The sequence below is a fragment of the Physella acuta genome, unplaced genomic scaffold, assembly GCF_028476545.2.
Source record: "Physella acuta isolate Inbredline_101_S28 unplaced genomic scaffold, ASM2847654v3 ptg000350l, whole genome shotgun sequence".
Classification (NCBI taxonomy): Eukaryota; Metazoa; Mollusca; class Gastropoda; family Physidae; genus Physella; species Physella acuta.
In genome coordinates, this window is record NW_026731869.1 from 177,210 (window position 1) to 192,367 (window position 15,158).

The window sequence follows — 15,158 nt, forward strand, 5'->3', positions numbered from 1 at the left end:
AACCTCGTAGAAAAAAGAATTGCGCATCAAGTGAACACTTAACAATATGTGTATAATTGTGCGGCATATTATTAGTACTTTATAAATTCACATTTGTACTTTTGAGAAATCGGAAATATCGTAAATTACTACTTTCGATCACCGGAAATTGCACAAAATTTGTCAGAAGGCAGAAAATTAGATCGTTTACTTACATGTGAAATTTCGTTTATCTATCTGAAACAGTAATCAAGTTATATGATTATGATAAACCAAAAGTAGAATAAGTTCCACTTCCGTTTACCGGGAATCGCTGAAAAGTTTATACAGAACTACACATTTGATATAATACTTTTATATAAATTTCATTAACTTAGCTGTAAGGGTACTCAAGTTATCGTGTTTACAGATATACACACTCACACACAAACAGACATAAGGACTCAATTGCAAAGCCCAGTTATTTCTGACTCGATTACGCATAGAACACCGAAATTTTGATAAATCTGCATTTATTACTTTTGGGCATAGAGCTGACCACATTATTCAATTATACGCCGAGGTCACAGGAACAAGTGATCTCTACTACATTTGCCCTTTGAACAGCCCTTGACGAGATCTGATTACAACTTGTGATAGCGACATAGAGTTAAAATACAACGACTAAAATCTGTGTTGGAAACTTCAATCATTCTTTAGATCTAGCTATAAGTGACTGAGTGCAATTGAGACATGGACAATCTATTTTAACTTTTGTTTTGGCGATCTAATCTAAACCATGGATCAGGACACATGTCGCTTCACATGCAACATTAAAACAAGGCAGAAGTTTGGAATCTTCGCCTCAGTTGGCCTTTTCTTATCTACTTTGTAAGTACTGTAGACGGTTAGCATTGTGTACGTACTGTTAAAAAAAAACCAAACAAATAAATGCTGTTGTAATGAATTAAGATTTGGTATTTACTTCTTACATGATGTATTATCTATATCATACAATTTAATTTACATTTTTAAAAATTAAAGTGTTGGTTAGTTTATAAACGAAAAATTAGGTTTAATTTTAAGAAATGTTTTTTTAAAAATATAGGCAACAGTCATATTAACAATTTTATTTAAACAAAATTTTAAAGAGTCTAATTTAAATAAGTAAAAACTTTCGATAAATTAGATACTACATTCTTTGAGACCACTTATATTGTATTTGTTCAGCAACCATTCGTTTTTATGTAATTAATCATAAACGTATTGTTAAAAAATGTATTCTCAAAAACTTTGACCTTTACTTAGACGTATTTAATCCATACAACAATGTCTTGTTTTGTTTGAGCAGGTAACGAATATGGCACCGTTTATCTTCGCCCTTGCACTGGTCATCATACCTGGACTGGTGCACTCACAGACTGTTACTCCAACCCGATGTAATATATTACACAATCATTAGTAACTCTTACACAATTTTGTAAAGTAACGTGTAAAACTAAACCTTGAAGTAAGCTGAAATTAGATGTAGTATATTACACAATGTGTAGCTCTAACACTAACTTCGTTAAGTTACAGGTAGAAAAAATAATCAGTATGTTGAATAAAAATAAATGGGACGGAGTGGTCCAGCGGTAGAGAGCTGGACTGCTAACCGTAAGTCTCGAGTTCGAATCCGGGTTCAAGTAAAGTATGGGAAAGGAAAGGTCACAGAAACAAGTGAACTCTACTTCACTTTCCCCATAGACCTTCAGGTTTTAAAGGGAAACTTCTTATAGAAATAGGTAGGTTGTATCAACTACTCGCCCTCGAATGATGCCATACTATTTATACTTCGTCAGTTTATGAATTAAACTATCTGTCAACTGTACCCTTTCACCTAATTTCTCAGTGAATCTCACACCACCAGTGGCTAAACGGTATATTTGAGCAGTGGCGTCACTGGGCCGGGTGTCACCCGGTGCTGTATATAGAGTGTTAATAAAAACATTTTTTTGTTTGCATTTTAAGTTTGGTGTCACCCTAACCCCCTACTCTTTCGTTGTCTTAACTGTATAAAAAAGTGTTTTAAAAATAAATTTTGCCCTATTTTATCATAATGTCACACCCTGGTGTCTCCCGGCAGAGAAAGCAAGCTCCCGTCCTGTGACCCACTGTTTAAGGACGCTGACAAAACAAGGAAAGTCATTGATTACAAATGATATAATGCACACTTGTCTGTTTCAGTTCCGGATGTAGTGTCTGCTCTAGTAGCTAATGGTCATTTCACCGTGTTTCTCGACCTGCTCAACTCCTCTGGTTTACTGCCCAGGATCAACTCATGTAAGTTTCGACATGCTGTTTATAGTGTTCACAGTTTTTTCAGAACTCAATTTGTTTACAACATAATTGGTTTCCGTGGATCTGAGTCATATTTTGAATTTTCCTAACATGACATATAGATTCATCAATTGCTTAAATTTTGTGTACCAATAGCAATAATTAATTATTCAATTATCAAAAGAATTGAAATAAAACGAATTGAAGTCAAATTTTTATTAATTTATTCGACTAGTCATACTGCCTAGCTTCGCTTAGGTTTTCAAAAGCATTTAAGAATTTGAATACTTAATTATTAAGTAATAGGCTGAGGTGTGGAGTGCTTAAATTTAAATAGTAACTAGAATACCCGTCATCCGTTGGATAACTGTGGGTTTCGGGGGTCATCCATCAAAAAACATCACGTCAGTCACTCAGAGGCATAGCGACCCTTCCCGGCGCCCGGGGACAAACTTTTCGATTTTAACCCCCCCCCCCCCCCCAAGATTTCGATTTTCAACCCCCCCCCTCAAACTTTTGATGTGCACCCCCCCCCCACTCAAACTTTCGATTTGAACCCCCCTCAACCTTTCAATTTATTTTTCCAAACCATTTTGGCGCCCCAACATATGTCCCCCCCGCCCCCCCCCTTCCCCTCCCCCCGCCTTCCCTTCCCACCCCCTATATCTATATTTTAGATCTACGACTGAGCTATATTTAGAATTTACGTTTATAATTTAGCAAAATTACCGGCATCTAAACCGCGTATGAATCTTAAGCTACACCAATAGGCCCGGGAGCGAGCATTTCAAAATTACCATATTCCAAACAAAGATTTATACAAAATAATAAAGGTCTAAAATAGTTTAGTATATAGAAACTCATTATTATCTAAATCTAGATAGAATTATCTATATTCTAGATCTACGACTGGTTTGCTTAAGTCTCGTTTTTTTAATTGTATTTATAACTAATAAATCTTTGATTTGACCTAGATTGTCCTAGATTCTAGATTCTAGATCTAGATCTATAAATAACTTTCTTGGACAGATTTTAGATCTAGAGAAATTTATCGTGAAACTAAATGAAAAAGACAGTTGAAAATTGATATAAGTGTTGGAATGTAATAAATACAGCAAACGGACGTATTGTTAAAGTTATGACCGACAGAAAATTAGATTTAGAACGCGTTAAACTTTTGAATGGGAACACAATTTTCTTCGATAGACGCCGCCATTTTATTGTACTAAAGAGTAAACAAAAACCGGTGACGTCACTATTCCCACAAAGTTTAGTCAGTGTTTTAACATTTAAAAAAAAATGGGTTACTCTACGTATGAATAAATCAATAAATTAATTAACGTCTTTAAATAAATTTGTGATTAACAGTCTGTCTGCATTAAAAAATTATTCTCTACCTACATACTATTTTACAGCTCTCCAGATAGAGTCGAACATATCACAAAACTCGATCGGACAAACAAAAAAACAACAAAAAAACAAATAAATATTCAAATATGTAAACAAACTTGACTTTTAGTAGTATACTAGAGTACCCGTCATCCGTTGGATAACTGTGGGTTTCGGGGGTCATCCATCAAAAAACATCACGTCTGTCACTCAGAGGCACAGCGACCCTTCCCGGCGCCCGGGGACAAACTTTTCAATTTGAACCCCCCCCCCCCCCCCCGCAAGATTTTGATTTGACCCCCCCCCCCCACCCCCACCCAAACTTTCGATTTGCACCCCCCTCAACCTTTCAATTTATTTTTCCAACCCATTTTGGCGCCTTCTAAGGTCGGCGCCAGGGGACATGTGTCCCCCCTACCCCCTCCTCGCTACGCTACTGCAGTGTCACTTATCGTCACAAAAAACAGACCCCACATTCAAAAATATGTTTTTTATCTTTTAAATACACCGAAAACACTGATTTCGGACTATCCCTTCATATACTGACGTCACAGGTGACCTACACAACTCTACTTCACCTGCCCAGTGTCCCGCCAAGTCTCAGACAACATGTTTTTATCGTTTAAAAAACAATTCCAGCCGAGCATGTCTCTGACCACACTATCCTTTCATATGCTTAGGACAAAGAAACAGATAAACTCTACTTCACCTGCCCTGTATCCTACCAAGTTCAGATAGGCAACTTTATCATTCACATCTAAAAAAAAAAATTGAAAACAAAAATATCATTGACATTGGTCTAGAACCCGTGCCACTTGCATGAGAGCCGACTACTCTACCAACATAGCTATTTACTCGTGACGTCACAAGTGAATTTTTATACTATACTTTGAGTCTCGTTATGCAACTTTATTTACGCGCATAGATCTAGATCTAACTTCTAAGTCTAGTAGTAGTAACTTTCAAATTAAATTTTATCTTAAATTAGCCAAACAAAGATTTATATAAAATAAAGAAGGTTTGAAATTATCTAGATCTAGATAGAATTATCTAGATCTAGATTCTACGACTCGTTTTCTTAAGTCTTAAGTTTAGTTTTTCTTGCTAGATCTAGAATCTAGATCTAGATCTAATCATTAGCTACGCTAATAGGCCCGGAGCGAGCATTTCAAAATTACCATATTCCAAAAAACATTTATATAAAATAATAAAGGTCTAAAATAGTTTAGTATATAGAAAATCATTATTATCTAAATCTAAATAGAATTATCTATATTTTAGATATACGACTGAGCTATATCTAGAGTTTACGTCTATAATTTTGCACACTTAGCGGTATAGAAGCCGCGTATGAATCTTAAGCTACGCAAATAGATCTAGGCCCTGACTCCAGCATTTCAAAATTTGCATAGGGGCCTAGTCAAAACAAAGACTTATACCAAACAATAAAGGTCTAAAATATTTTAGTATATAGAAACTCATTATTATCTAAATCTAGATAGAATTATCTATATTCTAGATCTACGACTGGTTTGCTTAAGTCTCGTTTTTTTGGATTGTATTTATAACTAATAAATCTTGGATTTGACCTAGATTCTAGATCTAGATCTAAATCTATAAATAACTTTCCTTCGACAGCTGATCTTTAGATCTAGAGAAATTTATTGTAAAACTAAATGAAAAAGACAGTTGAAAATTGATATAATTGTTGGAACGTAATAAATACAGCAAACGGACGTATTGTTTAAGTTAAAGCCGGCAGAAAATTAGCTTTGTAACGCGTTAAACTATTGAATGGGCCACAAAGTCTATGATGGAGTCCGCCATTTTTATTGTACCAAAAAGTAAACACATCAAGGGACGTCACTATCCCCACAAAGTTTAGTTAATGTTTTAAAATTTAAAAAAAAATGTGGTTAATTTAACTATGAATAAATCAATAAATTAATTAACGTCTTTAAATAAATTTGTGATTAACAGTCTGTCTTAAAACAAAAATTTTTCTCTACCTACATACTATTTTACAGCTTTCCACGATGAGTGCAACCATGCGAGATAGTCAATCAGCCAAACAAACAAACAAACAAAAAAACAAATAAATATTCAAACATGTAAACAAACTTGACTTTTAGTAGTATACTAGAATACCCGTCATCCGTTGGATAACTGTGGGTTTCGGGGGTCATCAATCAAAAAACATCACGTCTGTCACTCAGAGGCAGAGCGACCCTTCCCGGCGCCCGGGGACAAAGTTTTCGATTTGAACCCCCCCCCCGCAAGATTTCGATTTGAACCCCCCCCCCTCAAACTTTTGATGTGCACCCCCCCCCCCCCCCCACTCAAACTTTCGATTTGAACCCCCCTCAACCTTTCAATTTATTTTTCCAAACCATTTTGGCGCCCCAACATATGTCCCCCCCCCGCCCCCCCCCCTTCCCCCATCCACCTCCCCCCGCCTCCCCTCCCCCCCCCGCCTCCCCTCCCCTACCCTCTCCCCCCCCCCCATCCTTGCTACGCTACTGCAGTGTCACTTATCGTCACAAAAAACAGACCCCACATTCAAAAATATGTTTTTTATCTTTTAAAAACACCGAAAACACCGATTTCGGACTATCCCTTCATATACTGACGTCACATGTGACCTACTCAACTCTACTTCACCTGCCCAGTGTCCCGCCAAGTCTCAGACAACATGTATTTATCGTTTAAAAAACGATTCCAGCCGAGCATGTATCTGACCACACTATCCTTTCATATGCTTAGGACAAAGAAACAGATGAACTCTACTTCACCTGCCCTGTATCTTGCCAAGTTCAGATAGGCAACTTTATCATTCACATCTAAAAAAAAAAATTGAAAAAAAAAATTTCATCGACATATTGGTCTAGAACCCGTGCCACCTGCATGAGAGCCGACTACGCTACCAGCTTAGCTATTTACTCGTGACGTCACAAGTGAATTTTTATACTATACTTTTGAGTCTCCGCGCATAGATCTAGATCTAAGTCTAGTAGTAGTAACTTTCAAATTAAATTTTATCTTAAATTAGCCAAACAAAGATTTATATAAAATAATTAAGGCCTGAAATAGATTCTAGATGTAGAATTTACATTAAGTCTAGATCTAGAATTTACATTGAGTCTAGTGACCTACATCTAGGCTAGATCTAGATAGATCTAGATCTAGGCTAGCTTCATAACTTTCCTTCGACAGCTGATCTTTAGATCTAGAGAAATTTATCGTAAAACTAAATGAAAAAGACAGTTGAAAATTGATGTAAGTGTTGGAACGTAATAAATACAGCAAACGGACGTATTGTTTAAGTTATAGCCGGCAGAAAATTAGCTTTGTAACGCGTTAAACTTTTGAATGGGCCACAAAGTCTATGATGGAGTCCGCCATTTTTATTGTACCAAAAAAGTAAACACATCAAGGGACGTCACTATCCCCACAAAGTTTATTCAAAGTATTAACATTTTTAAAAAAATACGGTTAATTTAACAATGAATAAATCAATAAATTAATTAACGTCTTTAAATAAGTTTGTGATTAACAGTCTGTCTTAAAACAAATTTTTTTGTCTACCTACATACTATTTTACAGCTCTCCACGATGAGTGCGACCATGCGAGATAGTCAATCAGCCAAAGAAAAAAAAAAACAAAAAAACAAACAAACAAAAAAATAAATATTCAAACATGTAAACAAACTTGACTTTTAGTAGTATATAGATAGATAGATGCTAATTTTAGAGAAACTGTTGTTGTATTTGTTTGTTGTTTAAAGTCCGTTTTCAGAAAAAGTATTGGAAAGTTCGTAATGTATGACAAAATGGAATTAGAACTACAGAGGTTCAATGAACTGTATATCTCATAATTTATATTACATTTACTTTTAAAATTAATTTATTTTTTTAATTTGGATACGTACCTTAATTAACAACTTAATTTTGTACTAAAACAAATGCTATACTTCGTCATTTTCTGTTTATGTTTAGAATAGTATACAATTGTTTGAAAAAAAAAATTCTTTTAAAAAAGCTACCTCCCTTAAAAATTGAACGAAGACGTATGTCTTTGTTTACTTTTTTTTAACAAATAGTTGCTATGCTTATATATGAAAATACGGTATCTGGACATATTTACCGACTATAATGGCTTTTTCCGACGGGAATAACGTTTTTTTGTTACCATCTAGGGTCGGTCTACGACCTTACAAAATATCAGGGGGATCGTTCGGCATTTTTTTTTATATAGCTAATGTAACGAGAATGTCACTCGTGGTCAATTTTTTAGCCCTCGCCGTGTGAGCATAGGCTGACCGATAGTTTATCCCTAAGGCCGATTCATTGATACAGCTCTATGCAAAACATGAGCCAGATGTAGAGAGCCAAAGTTACAAAACATTTTTTTTTTTAAAATAGTCATCGTTTTTCACCAAATTAAAAAAATTTATAAGGGAATTCGGACCGGTCAGTTCTAACTGCCTTTCGAAGTTTTCCCGAAGATAACTTCTATTCCGTAGTGATGCCCGGCGGTATTTCTACAACCTCAGAGAATTACGAATGGGTTTGCACGTCCAGATATTTGAATTTTTTTTTACAAAAACGGTACTATGTTTATATAAGGGAATATGGCCTCTGGTCAGTTAAAACATTGTTCTGGAGTTTTCCCGAGGGTAGCACAATTTATTGGCTGACACCGAGTGGCCGATGTACATCCCCAAGAGTTTTCAAAGGGTTCCTACGTGGTAAATGTTTTTCGATATATAGCTCATATAAGGAGAATTTCACTGTGGTCACTTTTTAGCCCTCGCCGCGCGAGCAGAGGCTGACCTATTGTTTATCCATAAGGCCGATTTATTTACCCATGTAATTGGAAAAAATAAGCCAGATGTACAGAGCCAAAGTTCCAGAACATTGTTTTGAAAACAGTCATTGTTTTTCAGAAAGTTAACAATCTTTATATAGGGAAAATTCGGACCGGTCAGTTTTAAAGGTCTTCCGTGGTTTTCCGGAATATATAATAGTTTTTTTTTGCGACTACCGAGGGTCGGTCTACGACCTCAGGAGCTATGACAAGGTTCCTACGTGGGAAATTTTTTTCAATATATAGTCCATATTAGGCGCCGGTCAATCGAGGTCAGTTTTGACCCCCTCTTCGTTTTCCATTCAGCCAACCGGCACCTGCCCTCGTGTTCTATCGACCCAAGGCAGGATCCTGCCAAATTTGACGCGCCTGCGGCTCCGGGAAATGCCCTATCGGACACCCTAGCACTTTGCTTTATATATATAGATTATAAGACATTATATCTTTTTACTTTCTCGTATATACGAAGTATAGAGAAAGTCTTGTAATCGTGCAAAAAAAAATCGAGATTTTTACAAATCTCGACGTTTTACACTTCACTGATACGGAAAAACATAATTTTGCAATCTTGTCCGTATGTCTGTGTGTCTGTCTGCATGTCTGTCTGTGTGTGTGTGTGTCCGTGTGTAAACACGATAACTTGAGTACCGTTACTGCTAGGTTGATGAAATTTCATATATAAGTATTTTATCAAAATCGTAGATCCGTATCAACTTTTGAGCGATTTCCGATAACCGGAAGTGGTACTTATCCTACCTTGAATTTTTCAAAAGCCTATAACTTGAGTACTATTTCAGATAGATAAATCAAATTTCACGTGTAAGTAAAAGATCTAATTCTCTACCTTCTGTTAAATTTTGAGTAATTTCCGTTGACCGGAAGTAGTAATTTACGCTACTTCCGATTTCTCAAAAAACTAATGTAAATTTTTAAAGTACTAATAATATTGCGCACTATTATGCACTTTTTTATTTTGCGTTCACTTGGTGTGCAATTCTTTTGTCTACGAGATTTTATTCTATTTTTACAAGCTTTTATTTAACTCACTTCCTATGTCGTCAGTCGTCAGTCTGTCGTCAGTCTAGATCGAAACGCAGGAGCGAAAATTCGGACAGTTCTACTTGAGCGATACGATTCACAGTTGGCACGTGGGTCAAGACATGAAGACAATGCAATCTGAAACTAAATTTGACTTAATTGGATGCCTAATTAATTTTTTATGAATTAATTAAAATTTGGACCGAATTAGTCGGCATGTCTATCCAACCACACCACACGCGTCATCACGTTCAATAACTGCGCCATCAGGTTCAATAGCTGCGCCATCACGTTCAATAGACGCGCAATGGTTTTTAGTCATGTAACACTATTGTAAATAAAACATGTAAAGTACTGAAAAAAATTCATAAAAAAGGTTTTAATAACAAGCTTTTATGTAATAATGCAATAAAAAGTAGAAAATAAATCATAGACTACTATTAATTTAATAACTATAAAGAAAAGCGTGGGTGACTTCCTTAACATTAGTAAAGTATCCATAGATACTAAAGTGACCCACGCTTTTCTTTATAGTTATTTAAATAGTAGTCTATGATTTATTTTCTACTTTTTAGTGCATTATTACATAAAAGCTTGTTATTAAAACGTTTTTTATGAATTTTTTTAAAAACTTTAATTATTTAAAATGGATTAAAAATCATGTCTATAGCCCGAGTTCCCATCCCCTGTTGTTTTATATAAGAATATTCGAGAAAGTTTAGGGGAGATCACTCCCGGTTTATTTTTATTAAGCACACGGTAGTTCACGTTATCTTAGCCTAGAATAGATAATAAGAAACATCAACGATTTCCCATGGTTGATAATGTGAGGACAAATAGTTTAAATCTATATCATGAATTATATCCATCTCTAATCAACCAATACCTAACACCTTTGATCCTTTACACATAACCATCAATATGACACAGCCCTTGTAACATGCTAAAAAGTACAGTTCCATTTTTAAAACCGACGGCCCATGTGACTAGTGAAGTAGAGTTAACCTGTTGCTGTGACCTTGACATATGACGGGATAGTATAGTCAGGACTATGCCCAGCCACAATTATTTTCTCTAACGTGAGCTATAGGTACCCATTAGAGATAGATGGAAGTGTTCTACTGACTTGTATCCGGACCGAGACTTTCGAGTTAGCAGTCGAGCGCTCTACCACCGTCCCACCTGCCTTTGTAACATGCTACCCAAAGGTTAACATTTTTAGAAATGTTATATTGATAAAATGTGCCCTAAAATATAAAATACCTATGACACGACTGCTTATATACAAGATGAAATTAAGTTCATCTGATTTTTTTTTAAACTTGTCTTATAAAAACCGCAATGCGACCTAGATTGATCTCAGTGGTATTAGCTCACTCTGCCTTAGTACCACGCCATCTCACGGAAACATAATTATGCTGCACTGCATTATTGACATTAAAAAAAAACTCAAATGTTTCAATGCGCCAACACATCCGTATCTCCCCAACAACAGCCGCGCACTTCACGATTTTCGCCCCCACGGACGACGCCTTTGCCCGGCTGTCCGCCGATGATTTCGATAAAATAAAGAACAACCAGACCAGGCTGGCTGAGATCGTGGGGTTCCATGTCGTGCTGACCACCAACTACCGCATACACGGCACCCAGCAGGACGATGTGCTCAAGTCCTCCAACAATTTCCCCATCAGGATCAACACCTACAACATTCTGCACGTGAGTAGCGGCCGGGGAGCCAAACGTTAAACATTTGTAGCGTGTGACTAGCCATATGTTAAATACTAGTAGCGTCTGGCTAGCCAAACGTTAAACATTTGTAGCGTATGCCTAGCCATATGTTAAATACTAGTAGCGTCTGGCTAGCCAAACGTTAAACATGTGTAGCGTCTGACTAGCAATAAGTTACATACTAGTAGCGTCTGGCTAGACAAAAGGTAAACATGTTTAGCTTGTGACTAGCAATAAGTCTACTAATCTAGTAGCGGTTAGCTAGCAGAGCGTTAAACACGTGTAGCGTCTGACTAGCAATAAGTTACATACTAGTAGCGGCTGGCTAGACAAACGTTATACACTTGAATGGTGTGACAAGCAATAATTTAAATCCTATTATTCTGGCTAGACAGACTTTAGTCAACAGTTGCTCCTATCTAGTCTAGCATAAAAATAACTGCTAGTAACGTATCGCCTACAAAAGGTTAATCAATAGTAGCGTCTGGTTAACAAATTTCAGATACGAGTGGCGCTTGGGTAACAGAAAGATAATTACTAGTAAATTCTACTTTGTTAAGTTTTTAGACAACCGTTTTTTTCTGAATAGAAGAACTGTCATCGTCAATAGTTTGTCTGTTCACATTAACATGACTCATACCCCCAAATTCAGGGAAATTTGTTGAAATTTGTCCTTAAAAGTACAATAATTTGTTTTATGCATAGTATCCAAAATAAAAATTGTCATATTGTTTATGGTTCTTGTCTGTGCGCAGTTTCATTGAATTTTATAAACTAATTTTTTGTTTCTGATTTTTTGTAAATTTGCAAAATTGTTACACAATCACATCTTTTCCTCAACAAAATTAAAAAAAAAATAATTTTTAAATCGTACTTATATTTATTATATGGAAAACACTACTAACGCCAGGCTAGCACAAAATTGAGTCCCCTAACGATAAGAGCTTAGTCTAATACAGGCAAACGCTTATATTATTGACATGAAAGTATTTTTGTGCCACCGTGTTTTTACACACGTTGTATATTGGCTTTCAAAGACAACCGAGTCGGTATAATAGCAACTTGCGTTGTTTATTTACAGTAGCAACATCGGAAAAAATCACAATACGGCGTTCACAAGATGAGTTAAATATACAGGTGATCGCAAAGACATTCAGCTTTAGTAAATACCAGTGTGATGTCTCTTTCATAAACTTCTAAAATCCCCGTGAAAAAGACATGCATGTTTTATATTAACGTGTGTAGAATTTACAATTGGATTTACGTAATTGTCTACAGGGAATGTAAAGGGCATTTGGGTACAGATAATTTTAATGATCTGTGTATATGCACTACAATGTACATGTATCAATATAATGTATTATGGTTTGTTTGGCGAGGTAAATTAATTTGATAACCTGTGCTTACAGACAGTGGCAGCCGATGGTGTCAACATCACCATCAAGAACATCCCCATCCTCCACGGGCTGGCCCACGGGCTGGACGGTGTCCTGACCCCACCCACCCAGAGCATCATGCAGCTCAGCCTCAACAGGCCAGACATCAGCACCTTCGCCAAGTGGGTGGTCGACGCCAATCTGCTCAACTTCTTCACCAGTGAGTCAATGTGTAGAGGAGTGGGGAGAGGGGAAGGGATGGGGGATAGAGGGAAGGAGTGAGAGGGTGGAGGGAGATTTTGGTTGTGATAATGCTGGAGAGAAGGGTTAGGAGAGAGAGAAAGGTGAATGAATGAAGGGTAGAAAAATAGAAAGATAGGAAGTGAGAGCGAGAGTGAGAAGTATATAGAGAGATATAATTAGTGAAAGTTCAGAGAGAGAGAGAGAGATTGAGAGGAAGGAAGAAAGGGTGTGAAAAAAAAGAGAGGACGTGGTATCTCACTAAATGGGAAACAATAGAATGAGATAGAAATAGGGAATAAGATACAAGTTAGTGTGGAAGCAAAAACAGAATTGATATTAAAAAAACAAACAGAGAGAATAAGGAGAAAAAAAAATTGCGAAAGAAGTCAAAATTAAAAAAACTGGTACTGTATTGGAAATGTTAAATAAACGTATAAAAAGATAGCAAATGTCTTAGGAGAAACACCAAACGTTACAAACTTTATATACCTATTAGCTAGAACTCAATGTGTAACTATTTACATATTGAGGAGTCGGGGGAGGGGGGTTGCTTAACACCACTTATTGCGAAATTAAGATAAACAAAGTAAATATTTAGATGTAGGCCCAACTGTACACACTACGTCTCCCAGTATAGAAGGTGCTTGCTTGTTATTACTGATTCTTTTATCACAATTATAGTTGCATATGTGCTTGCTGTTACTGATTCTTTAGTTACAATTATATATGCATATGTGAAAAAAAAATTAAAATATTTTAAAAAAAAATAAAAATAAAAAAAAAAAAAATTGCGAAATTAAGACAAACAAAGTAAAAAACAACATATAAAAGTAGAGACTGGAAAAGATGGAAAAAACGAAAATAAAGATTAAAATAGATAAAGATGATACAATGCATATGTCAGCTTCCTGCTGAATTAGTGATGTATAACTAACTATTTTAAAACTGATACACAATGCACCTTTGTATGTTTCGTGCACCAAAAGTTATATGCAGGCTAAGTCATTACAAATCGAGAACACAAGAGGCATCAAATGAAGAAAAAAATATATTTTCAGTTTTAATTATAAATATTTCACATGCATTCATCAAAGAGTTATCGTTTGTTGTTATAAATCAGTCACCTATGTTTTATATGTTGCTCCCTGCACGCCGAACAAATTTGAACAGCATTTTTCTTCTTTGCAGACGATAAGGACGTCACCGTGTTTATCCCCAACAACGCAGCCTTTGCTAAACTGAGTTCAGATATAACCACATTTCTCAACAGTCACCACGCCAACATGGCAGGTAATACTTCAAGTATTTATTCTACTTAAACATTGGGTGTGTTCTATTATCTAAATAAATTCAAATCAATACCAACGCATCGATTTATAATTAGAGCAAGATAAATTATAACTTCAAGGATAGTTACACTACTGTAGTATAATTATTACTGTTCAAGATAGACAAAGTAAAACAACAATACTCTACTGTTGCATTACTGTGTCCTTTGTCTAAATGCATACATTTAAAAAAACAATTAAATCCGACTATCTTAGTAGTAATGATTTGACTTTCCTTGCACAAGGTTGCGATCAGAACAAAATAGTTTTTTGTGTTATATGTTATTTATTTTCAAACATGAATGTTCAACAAGTCACTCTCGTAAATTGCCTTAACGTTGAAGTATTTTAATCCCCAGAAACTTTAAAGTTCCACGTCGTAAACGCCATGACCTTGTTCAGTATTGGGATGACCCACAGCATCAGCCTGACTTCCGGGAACAACCACCACGACGGCCTGATGATACTACAGGATTCAGGTTAGTATCACGCGCTAAACCACACGGCATTACCAGAGCACACGCTACTTGATAAGGCATTACCTCAGCTACACGCTATATAATACGAAATGCAATTAATTAGGCACTAAATAGTACAAATATTTTTAAATTAATATATAAGCTGCTCTATATACAACTATATATAAAATCTCGTTTAGTTACTTGATCTGTAATTGCACGAACCGTTTTCTTATCCACACCACAGTTGGAGCCCTGAGTGTGAACCACGCCAAGATTGTAGAGAAAGACATCATCACCACCGATGGCGTCGTGCACATCATTGACAGCGTCTTGGTCCCACCTCGCGTCTTGGTAGCTCTCCAAGATCAAGGAATCGTTGTTGGTTAAATTTGTGATGGTGCTGTCCGAAATCAACGTAGCCATCTTTGTTCAATTCTTTGTTATATCGGCA

At 36.1% G+C, this 15,158-nt stretch overlaps 1 protein-coding gene across 1 annotated transcript; it reads left to right on the top strand.

Annotated features, from left to right (window-relative positions):
• Positions 1–857: 857 nt before the first annotated feature.
• On the top strand, positions 858–15,094 carry LOC131941143 (periostin). Its single transcript, XM_059300151.1, has 8 exons — positions 858–876; positions 1,310–1,397; positions 2,185–2,280; positions 11,067–11,287; positions 12,709–12,895; positions 14,107–14,208; positions 14,606–14,725; positions 14,952–15,094. The coding sequence occupies exons 2-8, from the start codon at positions 1,319–1,321 to the stop codon at positions 15,092–15,094; spliced, it is 948 nt and encodes a 315-aa protein (XP_059156134.1). The 5' UTR covers positions 858–876; positions 1,310–1,318.
• Positions 15,095–15,158: the final 64 nt, after the last annotated feature.